Here is a 16641-nt window from a genome sequence, read left to right as displayed (position 1 = left end):
TGGCATTTATGTGTGATTGAGTTATGCTTAAGCCTAGCCTGTTTTAGGTCAAAATAATGTTATACTTGTATTTTTTAATTGGCTGGACCTTTGCATTTGGGCTCAGTATATAGTGAGTAGATATAGTAACAAAATGCTCAAGTTTAAGTCCTTAGAATTTTAGAGGTTTGGGAAGCCTAGGTGGCCCAGTGGGTGAGCATCTGTCTTCAGCTCAGGGTGTGATCCCGGGATCCGAGATCGAGTCCCACATCAGGCTCCTTGCAGGGAGTCTGCTTCTCCCTCTGCCTGTCTCTGCCTCTCTCTCTCTGTGTCTCTCAGGAATAAAAAATAATAAAATCTTAAAAAAAAAAAGAATTTTATAGATTTACAGTTTGTATCTTTGCTAATGGCTTTCTCAGTTATGTTGATTTTTTTTTATTAATACTGAATCCTAAGGAGCAAACCTTTATTCATATAAACCTAATTCCATTTGCTGCTGATTATCTGTTATATAACATAGTTTCCATTCTACAGGGTTTTTTTTTTTAATGTTAATATATTGCAAGAGTAGGAGTTATAAAACTGTTTCATAATCTTTGTGATTGACTTTATAAAGTATATTTATAGAAAAATCTGATTAAAAATTTTTAATCTACCTAATAATTTTGCTTTGGATATATTTAAGGCAAACACATGAATTTATTTCAAATGTATTAATAAAATTTGCTTGACTTTTCAGTGTGAATGATTTTTTTTTGTTCTAGTTCAAAATCACTGACCTTGGAAGATTTAAAATAAATCATAAAGTGTTAGGACCTTTGATTAGAACTTTAAAATCATGCCTTGAGTTTTATGCCCACCTTGAAGATGCCACTGAAACTGGAGTTTTTTTCTGATAGCAGGTTTTGTGTTGGCCTATAAGCCAGGCTCCATTTAGAGTGTTCGTGGTGTCATGAACTATGTCTTTAACATGGGCAGGTGGATTCAGGAGGTCATCTCAAGCCCTGTTGGAGCTGAATGGCTTGAATTTACATGGTATCTGTTTAAAACAAACAATTTCTGGATTTTTGTTGGGTAAATTCTGTGGTCGGTGAGTTACTCAGGATCCCTCCCTTGCTCTGCTACCTGCTTATCGCTCATCTTAATTCTCTTATGATTTTGAAGGGAGGGATGTTTCTGTATATCTGTGGTTCTCTTTGTATTGATGGTTTCTTTGTTCCAAGGAAGAACCCTGTTTTCTACTCAGAAACTCCATGCTCTGCTCTGAAATTGCCTGTCACCTGAGAGATGTCAGAACAAAGCAGGCAGCAGAGCTGTTTGTTCCCACTCTGTCTTTTGGGGATGGCGAACACTGTGAATCTTCGGCAAACAGTCTCAGGATGGCTTGATCTTTTCCAAACGGGTTGGTGTAACCCAGGGACCTTACTTGAGTTATGGTAACAACAGATTTACCATCAAATTCTCCTTAGGGTATAGCTCTTGAGAGGAAAAAGCCTCTTAAAATCGAGAGCTTTTATGGCTTTTATTATTAGTTTAATCTGTATTCTAAAGGAAGTACCTAATCAGATATTGACAATATAGACCATCTGTCTAAATAGGAATATTTTCCTGTAAACCAATGACAGCCTTACCTTTTCTCAGATTAATATTCTGTGACAAATGCAGCTTCATGGGCCAGACATTTTTCAGCATTAGATTGAATCCTTTATTGTTTTCATTTACTTCAGGGCAGAAGAATAATGCTAAAAAAACAAAAAAGGGGGGGGGTGTTCTTTCAAATAAAATGGCAGCAATTGAAAACATATTGGAGGAAAACAACTAATATTTTTTTAAAAACTTGGCAAAGAATTTAAAGGTTTCAAGACTAGAGTTCATTTTTCTAAAACCAATAGATAACATTTAAGCTTAGTGTCCATAAACTGTTTTAGGGCAAGGATAATGTCTTCACTAGTGATGTCACCTATGTCTAAGGTGGGGCCTATAGAGAGAAGACACACAAGTCATGTTCATAGAATAAAAATGTTAGGTGGAGACTTGTATGCTTTGCTGTTTTTTCCCCCATGAGTGATATTTGTCCCATCGGGGTCTTTTGTCTAAAATGCCAAGAGCTCTTCTTGTTCTCTATCCATTTCTCTTATTTCTTTTAATTACTGCTTGATCTTGCAGAACCTGAGTTTTAAAGAGCCAGCTAAAAATAGACTTGTCACTGTAAGCACCACCTCGCATCTGCTTTTTTCCTGGGTCCCTGCAAGGTTGACCGGCTTTTTTTGGAGTTGCACATCAGAAGCAGTTGGAGGAAAACAAGCATCTGTTTAGTCAACGTTTCCAGTGTTAGAAGACTATGTCAGATTAAAAAAAATTTTTTTTAACCAAGTATGTGCTTACAGAGCATTGGAATTGTGTCCAGTGTGGAGAGGTTTCGGTGCAGCATTTTGAGGTTGCTCAGGGCCAGCTAATCTTTCTGTTGCCCATCATACCATATACAGGATTTACAAAGAGACAGCATCCTCCAGGCGAGCATGCATGGCTTACTGGTTTCTGGTTGATCATTTTAAACACCAAGGATGCAGTGACCATTGGAGGAGTCTGAACTTGATTCCTCTTAGGTTTGCTCAGGATCCAGTGGAGAACCCTGGCTTGGTGTTCAGAGTAGGAGGTGGGTCCCAGACTCTGCTGCCTTCCAGCTGAATTATCTTGGTCCAGTCACTTGTTTTGTCACATATAAAATGGGGGTGACCATGCCTGCCTAATGCATATGAAGATTGTGGTACACAGTGTTTCCCTGAAGAAATGGTTTTGAAGGTAAAATTAGGGAGCAGTGTCAGCTTAGACCCCTACATAAAACTGTGTTTCCTTGTTTTTAATAGCTTTTACTTAACCTCTCCTTGATTTTGAAAATATTGGACCCTGTTGGTATCATTCTATCCAACCTCTGCTATGGATCAACACAACCTCCCAATTGAGAATGTTAGAAATAATGCATAGTTCTTATTGAGAACCCCAGTTGTCATATGTCTGATGGAATTCCTTTATTCCTTTTTTGATTTCAATGGTTGGAGTACGTTTTTAAAAAAACTTTTCAATGACACCGTAACTCTGTCTTTTACTTGTATAAATAAGAAGTCTCCTCCCCCCCACCTTGGTTTTTAGGAAAGATGTAGGAGGTGTGATGTATGGTTTCATTATAGAAAGATAATTAATTATACTGATTTTTGCCAAAGAATGCTTGTTAGTATATTGGGAGGTAGCATTCGGAATAATTTACTAAGTATACTTTGTGATTGTGACATCTCTTCCTTTTTTACACACACATTATATAAATCTGAGTAAATGAATTCATTTAGTAAAAACTAACTGTAAAATTTCTATTTTTAATTTAATTTTTATGATAGTATATAAAATTTGAGAAGTACCACAGGGTATGTGTATATATATGTTGGTGTGTGTGTGTGTGTGTGTGTGTGTGTGTGTGTATGTATATAGATGTATGTATAAATGTGTATGTATGTGCATATGGTGTATGTGTGTGTGTATATTGAAAAGCAAGCTTCCTTCCTTACCTTATTCCCTGCCTTCCCATTTCCTCCCTACAGAGGCAAGTTCTTACGAGTTTTTTTTTTTTTTAAGATTTTATCTACCTATTCATGAGAAAGAGAGAGAGAGGCAGAGACACAGGCAGAGGGAGAAGCAGGCTCCGTGCAGGGAACCCAATGTGGGACTTGATCCCAGGACCCCAGAATCACACCCTGAGCCGAAGGCAGACGCTTTAACCACTGAGCCACCCAAGCATCCCTCTTACGAGTTTTTAAAAACAGAAATCTGTGTTTCATCACGGTTTGATGCTGAGGTTTGTCTGCCCTGCCATTTTCAGCCTTTTGGCTCAGGTCAAAGGTGCCCATGTGTGTGTGCTATAATTTTTGGTTTTAAGTTAGAGGAACCGAGGAACAGGCTCCTCACAGTTACACTTGGCAATCAGCAGAAACAAGGATTGTAACTTCTGTGTTGATACCTCTTACTCAGTGTAACCAGCTCTTAGAGCCTGTGTTTCCCTGGCTTGTGAGTATCTAGATTTTCACGTGTGTGTGTGTGTGTGTGTGTTTCCATTTTCCAGTTGCAGCATGAGAAAGCTGAGCTAGAACAGCATCTGGAACAGGAGCAGGAATTCCAGGTCAACAAACTGATGAAGAAAATTAAAAAACTGGAGAATGATACCATTTCTAAGCAGCTTACATTAGAACAGGTAAGAATCTCTAGTTCTCTCCATATACTTTTTTCTCCTATAATCAACATGTTCTTTTAGGTCTTCAGACAGCCTGAGGAATATAAGTGAAAAATACCTTCCAGCTGTTTCTTCCCACAGTTGGAGACTTCATTTCTAAAGTAAGTGTCAACTGATCTGCAGAGCACCTGCTCTCTCTCACACACTTTCTCTGTTTTTAATCCCAATTAATAAAGTTTTTGGAGATATGTTGTGATGTACTGATTCACAGGCAGGAAATGTCAGGTTCCCTTTACAAAGGGCGAACAGTGTGTATGTAACCACAGGATGGGTTCTGTGAAGGTTCCTGAGATAGTGTTGGCGTGGACTAAAACCTTTCTCAGGAGTTCTTCAGAACAAACAATTCACATTTTTCTTTGAATTATTAGCAGTATTATTAGCAATTATTACCAGTATTATTTGAACCATATCTTTTCGATTTGTTGATATGGATGTGGAGTCATAGACCCGATTGCTTATCCTGGTTCAGCCACTAATTAGTTGTATGACCTTGCATTAACTTCTCTGGACCCAAGTTTTCCATTTGTAAACAGAGAAGGACAAACAAATCAGTCATGGGAAGCTCTCCAAAAGGTGGAGATTAATAATGTCCATCTGTCCCTATGTCTGTTGCCCTTGGCAGACATTTGTGTTTGAGCATGGGCCTTGCCTGGAGAGTCCAGACTGGTCCTTGTGCTCCTTCAACACACACAGAACTGTGGGCAGCCACCATAAGCCCATCTAAGTTGGTATGTCAGACAAAAGTAATTGTTATCCCTAGCCTAGGTACTCCCTAATGCTTTTTTCTCCTTCCTGATGCTTTCCCTCCTGCCCCTCCCAAATGCTTTATTACTTTCCCTAAGATAAATTATAAGAAGCTGACCATCATGTACTGTGATCTGGCTTCCATGTAAAATTCAGTGTATTGATGAAGATCTAGCTCTTTGTAAGTTTGACCCTGATTGCCAATTCGATGGTTTGGCTACCTTTGATGTAAGGTGGTCTGGTTTATCTCAACGTGAGAGTCTTTCTGTATGTCTCAGTCCGTGCTGACTGGTTTGGAAATCACTCCCAAGGCTGTTATGGTTTCATTATTGTCCCTGAGAATGAAATGATGTGAATTTCAGGTTTGAGAGGAGGTCAGGGTTGGTTTTAACCTAACTGACTTCCGTTTTCCATGTTTTTCTTGAATCTCCGTATATCAAAGAAAGGAATGTCACTGAGTTCTCTAAGACTGTGAATAATGGTCCTAAAAACATTTCTCTGTCCCTTCCAGGTAAAAGAAAGTTCCATTTTCAAAGGTTGACTTTTTTTTTTTAAGATTTTATTTATTTATTTGAAAGAGAATATGAGTGAGGGGGAGAGGGAGAGGCAGATACAGACTCCCCATTGAGCAGGGAGCTGGATACAGGACTCATCCCAGGACCCTAGGACCATGACCTGAACCAAAAACAGATGCTTAACTGAGCCACCCAGGCATCCCAAAGGTTGGCTATTTTATACATATCCAGAGTAATCTATACTTAACATTTATCTTCGAAATTCAGATGCAGTATCTAAATTAAGAAAACTCCTACCACACAGTTTAAAAACACTTTGTTCCAAAGTTCACCTGCTTAATTCCTAAGATAGACAATAACCAGTTCCATTCAAGTTAAAACTTTGAAGATTCTTGTTTAAGTTCCTGACACATCAAATATTTGTTATTGGTATTTCTTAATCAAGAGCTCACCAAGTGACCAAGTCAGATGTTCATGGTGGTTGGTGTGAGAACTTCACTTGGTCACGGCCTTCCTGGTGATGGCTGTCAATAATTGACACAGCTTCTCTCTTGCATTTGTTCAGAAGCTCCGAAGGGGATCCTGGGACTGGGGCTGTGGCCACAAGGTGGAGGTAGTGGCCTGGCGTCTGAGAGAGGAAGGTCTGATCTCAGAGTCCATGGGGGAGAGGAAATGGGTTGTTGTACCATCTTAAGACTCCTTGGGGACTTTAGTAACTGAAACCCTTTAAAATGATGTCCAAGGCATACATTCTCACCAGGTTAATGACAGAGTGCACTCTCAGGGTTATTTCAGACCTCAGCCCTTTAAGCAATGGATTTCCACAGTGGAATCTATGCACTGTAAAGCTCTATTCTGGAAATAAACCTCAGATCTGGGGTATGAAGTTCCTATTTTAATTAAGATGGATAAATTTATCATCATCCTGAAACTCCCCTCCCCCTCTCCCCCCCTTTGTTTTAGATATGTCCAGGGTGATTGAATGTTGGGGACCTTATTCTGTATTTTGTTTAACTATAAATAATTTTAGTAAGTGCTTTGGGGGAATTTGTTTTTGTTTTTGTTTTTTCCTCCCAGTAGAACCAAATCTCTTCTGTGTTTCCATGAATGTGGTCTGATCCTCTCTTCTGGTCATCTTGTGATTATCATCCATGTGATATGCTGTATGACACAGTCCATGTTACAGAATATATCCTATGTTATAGATCATTATCAAGACCAAAGGCATGTACTACATTATGTATTATAATGATTTGTATGTAGTACATGCCTATGCTCATTTATCTGACAATAAACCTATTTTTTAAACTGTAAGCCATTTGAAGTTAATTATCTCACGTGTCTTGCAGTATACCACTGCTTTGTTGGAAGAGTTTAAGTGTAGATTTGGCCAGGTAACTGGAGAGTGGTCATTTGTGTTTTGGAAGGATGTACGGTGTAGTGTTTAGGGATTGAGCACTGGATTCCAAAGGAACTGGATGTGAACCTGGTTCCTCTGCTTAGTACTCTAAGTCACTTTTTTTTTGATGATGGAGGTAGTAGCTTTATTGAGATAAATTCACATACCACAAAAATTATCCATTTAAAATGCACAGTTTATTGATTTTTAGTATATTACGAATTGTGTAACCATAAGCACCATCAATTTTAGAGCATTTTCATCACCTCAAAAAAGATACCTTGGGGATCCCTGGGTGGCTCAGTGGTTTAGGGTCTGCCTTCCGCCTGGGGCATGATCCTGGAGTCCCAGGATTGAGTCCCACATCAGGCTTCCTGCATGGAGCCTGCTTATCCCTCTGCCTGTGTCTCTGCCTCTCTCTATATATATCTTTCTTATTTAAATAAATAAAATCTTAAAAAAAAAAGATACCTTATATCTGTCAGCTGCCACTCTGAATTTCCCGTTCCCTTTAAGCAGCTACTGTTCTGCTTCCTGTTTCTGTATTTGCCCATTCTGGATACTTCATAAAATTGGGATCCTATAGTATGTCATCTTTTGTGAATGATTTCTTTCACTTAGTAGAAGGGTTTTATCCATGTTGTAGTATGTAGTATGTATCAGTACTTCTTTTCCTGACTGAATAATGTTTCACTGCATGGGTATACCATATTTTGTGAATCCATTCATTATTTGATGGACATTTGGGTGTTTTAACCTTTTGGTTTTTACAAATAATGCTGCTCTGAACATTCATGTACATTTTTATAAAAAGGCTTAGGGAAAGATCATAAGCTGGGTTGGGGGAAGGGCACAGAGAGAGAGCAAAAGCAGACTCCAGGCTGAGTGTGGGGCCCATTGTGGGACTTGATCTCATGACCCTGAGATCGTGACCTGAGCTGAAACCAAGAGTCAGATGCTTAATGATTGAGTCACTCAGGTCACCCTTAGGTTCAGTTTTTCATGTGGCTATATGTTTTCATTTTTCTTGGGCACATATCTGGGAGTAAATTTGCTGGATTTTATGGTAACTCCATGTTTACATTTTAGGGAGATTGCTAGACTGTTTTTCTTTTTTCCTTTTTAAAGATTGATTTACTTAGTTTAGAGAGTGTGCCCAAGTGTGAGCTGGGGGAGGGGCAGAGGGAGAAAAGCTGACTCCATGCTGAGCATGGAGCTCACTGTGAGGCTCAATCCCAAGGCCCTAAGCCCATGACCTGAGCTGAAACCATGAGTCAGATGCTTAACTGACAGAGCCACCCAGGCACCCCTAGACTGTTTTTCAAAGTGGCTATACCATATTGATTATAGCCATCCTGGTAAATGTGGAGTGGTATCTCATTGTAGTTTTGATGCCTTCCGCCCGGGGCATGATGACTAATGATTTTGAGAATCTTTTAGGTACTACTTGGCCGTTTTTGTATCTTTCGTACAAATGTCTATTAAAGATCATATTATTACTGAATTGTAAGAGTTCCTTATATATTCTAGATGACAGTTCCCATATCAGATATATCATTTGCAATTCACATGCCAGGAGGCTCCCACTGTAGACTAGGATTAGTTTAGTCATCTTGACTTTCGTGTTGTTATGGGCTTTTTTTTTTTTTTTTTTTAACTGATGGTCACTTCTTGCAAAACCCTTGTTTGAAAATTTTTGTTCAAACATGGTCATTGTTAGTCTCTTATTTGGTATTCACATTTTCTGAGGTGACAGTAAGAACATTTAGAACTTGGAATATTCTCTTAGTGTCAGGAAATCTTGACCTTGAATGTTTTCTGCCAACCAGGAAGGATTTTTCTTATTTCTCTGGAGAAGGATAACTAGTATTAAAAAGCAGGCAGCATTAGCTTATTTATTAAGTGAAGTTCAAGTCAGCTCTGTGGAGGGCCCTCTGTACACTTGGCATTGAAAACTGTGGGAAAAGAGGAAACAGTGGCCATAAGCAAGTGGACTAGAGAAAGTACAAGCAAGTGAAATGAATTAATAGAGAATTAGTCCCATAATTCAGCTAACACTTGCATCACGAACAGGATCACGTGGCACATATTGACGTCCTTTCTCTGTTGTCTAGCTGGCCCAGCGAGTGTGGTTTTCTCTTATGTTTGGAATGGGGGTGTCATCTTTTAGCTGAGATATCCCTGACTCCCCAAAAGCTGAGATCCCCTTGTCTAAAATTGGATTCAGAATTGGATGGTAATTTCATTCATTAGCATCGATTTATAACGACAGTATTAGCCCACATAGTTAAGGAAATTTCTTCCTTGGGTTCAAATCTTCCTTCAGTCTGAATAACCTGTATGGCACCAGGCAAGCAATCTGAGCTCTTTTGTGAAATAGACATAGACACCAATACCTAATTTGTAGCTTTGTTGAGAGGCTTACTCTTGCACCCTGCCTCTCCTCACACTTCACACATAGCCATGTTCTTTCATCCTTCCACTCAGAACTGTTCCAGTGTGGACTGCACAGCAAGAGAGATGTTAACATGGCAACCCAGGACACTGATGTTTTTGTAACCGTGTCTGTGACGGGCACGGGTTTTCCAAAACAATGTTTATTGTGCTTTGCACTGATTTTCTGTTGAATTTTGTTTTCATTTTTAACAAAATGTAGGTTACAACGGGCTGATTTTGCAGTCCCAGTAATGGTTCATAACCTGCAGTTGGAAAACCATGCTCTGCTGTGGGTAGTGCTTTCCTGCCCTGAGATCTCCCTGGATGTGTTTCTCCGACAGTTAGGGATGTGTGCCATCAAGTAGTTACAGGATGATCAGTACTTCTGTGTTACTGGGTACATTAAACAAAATGTTTCTTCCCTATAAATTTTCTAATAAGTTAAAGGAGGAAAGGCACAATGTCGACCTTACCACCATGTCCCTCTGACTCACATCTAGCAAGCCCTCCAGAAATTGTAGCTGCTGCCGTTACTAATAGAAGTTTCCACTTAATTTCTGTGGTACTTTGCCCTACCCATTTTCCAGGAAAGTGAGCATGCATACTCTGAGCCTCCAGTGTCTCCCAGCTTCCTTGACCTGGTCTCCTCAATTTATGAATCAGTATGTGCTCAGATGTCATCTGTCACCCAGCCCTTTTAGCTTTCTTCTGTGCTCACGCCACAGTGCGTTTGTATGGCATGTACCCTGTATCCATTCAGTTTGTTATGTGCCTGCTATCTGCACAAACTCTGCTAAGAAAGATGATGTTAGGTCCTTGGCCTCATGGAGCCTGGTCTCCTGGTCCAGGGAGACCAGTGAATCTGTGGACAGTGAGGAGGGATGCTGTGTGTGTGGCTGTGGTGCAGGGGACCAGTGACACCTCTGCAGTAACTTCCCCCCAACTCCCCAACCCCCCAGCCACAGAAGATTCCTTGAAGCTTCCTGGCACCTAAGGTTTAAGTATTTGTTGCTTGATACACCTGGTTGGATAGATCTAAGTCCAACCTTGTTGCAGGGAAGCAGGGATATGGGAGAGAAGACCTGGGAGAAAAGTGGGTGCAGGCACCACATGGAGCAGAGATGCTGTAAACAGAACAGAGCTGGCCAAGAAGGTGTGAAATTGAACCCGTCCTCTTTGTTCCTGGGCAAGGAAAGAGAAAGGTTGTGGCGGTCTGCATCCATGGTGCTTTTGAGGGTGTAAGCTGGTCTGTACAGGCAGCATTTTGCCAAAGGCAGCCACATGGCTGTATTAGGGCTCATAGAGACCTCAGTGCTAACTGGTGCTAGGTACTTCCCTTAAGCCTCCTGCCAATATCAGCTGACAGCAGACGCTTGACAAGACCTCAGCTTCAGGAGCATTGCAGAGGTGACACCCACTTATCCTGGGGTCTCTCACCATCTGTGACTGTTACAACTCACAAGGCTGGGGTTCAGAGTGATGTGAACTCTGAGTTTGTGGTTTTTTTTTTTTTTTTTTTTTTGTATTTTGTTTATTTTTTTAGTGAAACAAGGAAACAGTATATTTTAAGGGCTATTGAAAAGAAATTTTTAGGTTTCTAGATCTTAGAACAATTGTTCTTAGTTAAGCATATAAGAAGGCCTTTCTGCCTTACCTGTGTGCCAGGTAATTTGTTCAAAATACAAACTTATTTCACATCTTTGGTTGGTCTTTTTAAATGCTGTGGAACAAGGTATTTTTAAAGTTCACAGGAAGAGTGGCCCTCCTGGGTTTGTTACAATTCCATTCATGCTACCAGCCACCCTTGGCAGGTTCTTGGCGTGGGTGGAATCTGCTGCAGGGGCTCTGGGGAGTCCCTGCTGGTGGCTGTGTGCCGTTTTTCCCAGAGGACAACAACCATATTACTTGAGGGCCCACTTCTATTAAGGAGATGAAATTTAGTGACCACTGCATACTTTGAAATTTTATTTCAAATGCTAATCTCAAATTATGGAAATCTTGGGAGTTTGTATTATAAACGTGATCCATTGCTCTTGCAAGAAAAATTGGAAAACAGAAGTACAAAAATGAAAAAAAAAAAAAAAACCTAGACTACAGTCCACCCCCTATTCATATTTTTTCTTCATCTTTCACCTTTTCCTCTTTCTTCCACTGCCTTTTTTTAGCCATATTAAAGGGTATTATAATTTGTTGCCCTGCTCTTAATTTTTTTTTTTTTAAAGAAAACATTGTAACCTATGCCTCCACATTGAGGCAAACTGCATCAGGGTACAGCCAGACATAATGATCATAGTAGATCCTAGAGTCAGCTTGGTGGCGATTTGATTGTAGCAAATCCTTGAGGATGTTTGGGTTGCTTAAGAAGCTTGGGTACAAGCATCTTACCTACTGCCTATTTGGGAAAGGTGGGAAAAAGCCTCAGAGCATAGTGGAAACATGAGTGGGATTTTGTGCCTTGGAAGTAGGCAAGCTAGGGACGATCCTCAGCATTCAAAGGAAGCTTTAGCAGGCTCTCTTTTCAGTTGATTGTTTTGTAATCCATAAGCTGTCAGGATGTCATGAAGCCAACTTGAGAGGTCCTGACTCCAGACCTGGGAAAGTATACTGAGCTCTTTCAGGGACACAGATAAGTAAGTCTCTCTACAGGATGTGGGGGGAAAAATCCCTCAGAATTCCTTCACTAGATCTCGTTTCAATTAAGTAGAAAATCTCACTGTGTTCCATCTTGTCAGACTTTATTTTGAAGCATCAGATAGCACTTGCCATGTGGATCAATTGGTGCAGATAATGTTACAGGGAAAACATCCAAAATGTGTTTTCTGTGTAACAAAAGAGACCCCTCATCACAGTTCAACAGTGTACGTTTCTGGTCATGCACTGGAGGTAAAGATTTTGCCTACAATAGGGCAGTAAAATCCAGAGATACTGTACTCAGACTTTCTAGTTGCTTGTGATTTTAAAATGCATGAAATCTGTTTCTTTATGACTAGAACAATAATTTGGTTGATGACTTAAGAAAGAACTTTTTCCTCCTTAGCTAAATATGCACAGCTAATGAATGGCCAAGTAAACCCAACATCTCTGTGTAAGGAAGTGGGATGGATGTGGTAATGATTTATCACAGAGACTTCATTTTGGAGAAAGCGTATCAAGAGAAGTGTCCCTAATGTTATTTTCTTAAAGAAGCTTATTTTAGATAATGGATTGGTGGAAACCCACTAGTGTGATAGTGTATCTGCAACATACACTTTGATAGGGCTTCTTTCCTATGGACTTCTCCATAGTGGCCTTGATGTAGCAAAAGAATGTGCACTCAGTTCCATTGATGGTACATATTTTGTAAAAGTCCCTTAGAATTATAAACCCACTATGCAAATATTCATAGTATTAGGCCAATGTTAAGTGATGAAAACTTAACTCCAGAAAAGAAACCATGTAAATCTGAGTATGGTTTTTTTTGTTTTTGTTTTTGTTTTTTACATAAAAGGCCTTAATTTCTCAACATCATTGAACAAAAGCAAATTTTTTTGAAGTGGTAAATGATGAAATAATGTCATTTACACATGTTAATATCGATGGGATATTAATATTGTCCTGAAATTATGTTCATTTCAAAGAACAAGTCTAAGTTTTAGAGGAGCAGTCTGAGAAAAAATACGGAAACTATGGTAAAGAAGGTTGACTCTGGGTTATCTGGAAAATTCTGAGTACTTCAAATACCTAATACTTTATCCTCTGAGAATTTGTTGGCTTATTCTGGATTTTGTATGTGTAAATTAACCTCCTAAATTAATGGAGGTACTGGTAAATTGTATTGGGAAATAGTTTTTAAAATTAGATATCTTTAAATTTTTTGTTACAAAAATAGTAAATGTTCATTAGAAAATTGGGTGGGGGAAGGAAAGGGCAGGAAGATCAATTATTACCAATATTCCTTTCACCCAAGGGGGAACCCTAATTAGCTTGCTATATAGTTCTTTATGATTTTTTTAGTATCTTTTTCCTTTTTCCTCTATCAGTATATCTCTGATACACATAGATAAATTTTTTGGTAAGTTTTTACTTCTTAGACTTGAAAGTGAGCATCCCTTCTCTTATTTTATATTATATTATATTATATTTATTATATTATATTATATTATATTATATTATATTATATTATATTATATTATATTATATTATATTATATTATATATTATTTTTATTGAGTGATAGTAAAGTTCCCCTTATCTTTTCTCTTGCTCTTCACTGACAAACTTCGTTGGCTCCTTCTGTGCTCAGTATTGCATGAGCAGTGATGACCTAGAACTTGGTTTTAGTTTTGAAACCAGCTGCAACTTGGTTAATCAGATAGGTACCTCAGGGCTTCTGCGGTCTGTGAACACCTGTCTCAACTCGTCTGTAACACAAATTGGCTGTTTGATTTCTTTAAAAAAATTTTTTTTTTCCAGAAGGCAAGGGTCAGATATTTTCCAGCCTAGGAGGAGAATTGTCAGGGCTGAGCAAAATTCCATTGCACCAGAAGAGGCACCGACTTTTGACCAAGCAGCTTCTGTCTCTGTTGCTTTTTTTTTTTTTTTTAAGATTTTATTTATTTATTCATAAGAGACAATGAGAGAGAGGCAGAGAGTTAGGCAGAGGGAGAAGCAGACTTCCCACAGGGAGCCTGATGTGGACTTGATCCCAGAACCTCACCTCTGGATGATGACCTCTGACCAAAGGCAGATGCTAACTACTGAGCCACCCAGGTGGCCCTGTCTCTGTTTCTTTAATTTGTGAATAAGACTTTACCATAAGAACTATGATGCATTGTGCTCAGCTCTTTTCATGTCAGTTGCTCATGATCTATTTTAATAGCCCCCTCATGAATCCTGTTCTTTCCTATGGATATATAAAACCATAATTAACTCAAGATTTGTTGGCAAAGTAGGATGGGATGAGGTAAGATCTTTTATTGGCTCTACTCTTGTAGTAGAAACAAAAATTGTCTTATCCCATTTGGGCTGCTGGAACAATATAGATTGGCTTATAAGCAATAGAAATTTATTTTTCATTTCTCATGGTTCTGGAGGTTGGAATTCTAAGATCTGGGTGCCAATGTGATGGAGCTCTGCTGAGGACTCTCCTCCAGGCTGCAGACTGCTGACTTCTCCTTGTGTCCTGTGTGGGGGAAAGCAGAAAGCCATAAGCTACAAGGTCTGTCATGACTCTTAGAAAGGACCTGAGTCCCATCACCACAAGGGATGCTGACCTCATGACATCAGCTAAACCTAATCACCTCCCAAAGGCTACATCTCTAAATTCCATCACTCTAGGGGTTAGGGCTTCAACATAGGGATTTTTTTCGGGGGGACACAGACATTCAACCATTGCAAAAATGTTGATTTTTCTGATTTAATTTAGTCATTTTCTAAATATCATGCTTTTATCTTCCCAGGTGTTTCTGTATCTCTAGGGTAACTACTTTGAACATCTAATGGTGTTACATAACAAATGGATAGGAAATTGGACTAAATTATTGATAGTCTTCAGATACTACCTAACCTGGAAGGGTGATTTGGGTGATTGTCATGTTAATCCCCAGCACTCACTTGTTTTCTTAGGATTTATGCCATTCTCTTAGGGAAAAAAAAAAATCTAGTAAACTAAGAGTTTGGTTAATATAGGTCTTTGAGGACTCTAATTTCTTTTTTAAGCATCGGTTGCTATCCTTGCGTCATCACCATCTAAATGCTCTCTACTGTGTGTCATAACAAACTTTGTGTCTGTATTCTGTTTTTATGGTAGCCCTTATTTCATGGGTTTTTCCCTCTCTTATATTATCTTGGATTAATTGTAAGGGGCTGCCTACCAAAACTTTTTAAGTCAGAGGTCTGGGGTTCAAAATATATTTTCCTGTAGAAGCAGAGCTTCAGAGTGGCTCAGTCAGTTAAGCTCCCAACTCTTGATTTCAGCTCAGGTCATGGTCTCAAGGTCCTGGGATTGAGCCTTTCATCAGGCTCTGCACTCAGTGGGGAGTCTGCTTGAGGATTCTCTCTCTGCCCCTCCCCTTGCTCACACACACACATACACATTTTCTCTCTCTCTCTCTCTAAAATAAATAAGTAAATCTTTTATTTACTTTTTAAAAGATTTTATTTATTTATTTATGAGAGACAGAGAGAGAGAGAGGCAGAGAGAGAAGCAGGCTCCATGCAGGGAGCCTGATGTGGGACTCAATCCCTGGACTTCAGGATCATGCCCTGTGCTGAAGGCAGGTGCTCAACCACTGAGCCACCCAGGCGTCCCAATAAGTAAACCTTTTTTGTTTTTTTTTAAATACACACACACACACACACACACACACACGAGATATACGTAGTGTATGTATGTATATGTATGTGTGTATATATATAGATATATATATGTTACCATTGGAAACAATACAGTTAGACTAAAACCTTTCAATGTAGGTTGAAAATATCTACTAAAACTTTCCAAAATTCCATGGTTGAGCATAGTAGTTAGGCTGAAGTTGTTGTCAGGGTTTTTTGGTCAACCATTTCTTTCTCACACCTCTGCCTCCACCCCAGTGTCTCAGTTCTCTTTAGACAGGAAAATGCTACAGGCAGAAAGAAGTGTAGTGGTCTTGGGAGTGACCTCTCAGCCGCCTCCCACCTTTTGCTTTTTTGGTGATGGGTCAGTATCTGTCCACTGAAAAGATAGAGCTAGGATGGGCTATGAAGTCAAATGAACCAGCTAGTTTTTATGCACTAAGTTTATCTACCGAAGTTTCTGCATTTATTTTTGGGAACGTAATAAGAACTCCTGGTCTGACATTAATTAACTTGCAATGGGAAGAAGAGCTACTGAAGAAGAGAAGAAAAAAAGAATTTGGCAGTCCATTGAACTGACTTAATTATAAAGCAGGCTTTCAAATGAATACTACACAAATCAGCAATATCCATTGGTGCTGTGTGCTTGTAGAATAAGCAGCTGGAAGGGACTTGGGTGCCTGGGTGGCTCAGTTGGTTGAGTGTCCAACTCAAGCCCCAAGTTGGGCTCTGCAGTCACTGTGGAGTCTGCTTGTTTTTCTCCTTCCCCCTCCTCCCCTCCACCTGTTGGCGCATGGCCTCTCTTGCTCTCTCAAATAAATAAATAAAATCTTTGGGGAAAAAAAGAAGGGGTTTGGGTTTGCCTGAGAATGTGACGTTGGTGATAGGTGTGTGGGTGCCTGTTGCACGAACACTGAATGAGAAGAGCCATTAGATATTATTAGGAAAGAATGAGGAGAGGGTGACAGAGACCAG

At 39.5% G+C, this 16641-nt stretch overlaps 1 protein-coding gene across 3 annotated transcripts in view; it reads left to right on the top strand.

Annotated features, from left to right (window-relative positions):
- The window catches only part of CCDC6 (coiled-coil domain containing 6), a 111757-nt gene that overhangs the window by 64329 nt on the left and 30787 nt on the right, over window positions 1-16641 (top strand). For all 3 annotated transcript variants that reach the window (XM_038533990.1, XM_038533989.1, XM_038533991.1), the window contains exon 3: window positions 4091-4219. In XM_038533990.1, coding sequence (XP_038389918.1) covers window positions 4091-4219 — 129 coding nt within the window. The remainder of the gene's footprint in view (window positions 1-4090; window positions 4220-16641) is intronic.

Source organism: Canis lupus, chromosome 4 (assembly GCF_011100685.1).
Source record: "Canis lupus familiaris isolate Mischka breed German Shepherd chromosome 4, alternate assembly UU_Cfam_GSD_1.0, whole genome shotgun sequence".
NCBI classification, from domain to species: Eukaryota; Metazoa; Chordata; class Mammalia; order Carnivora; family Canidae; genus Canis; species Canis lupus.
The sequence above is the reverse complement of the archived record's forward strand: the minus strand, read 5'-3'. Positions and strand labels throughout refer to the sequence as shown.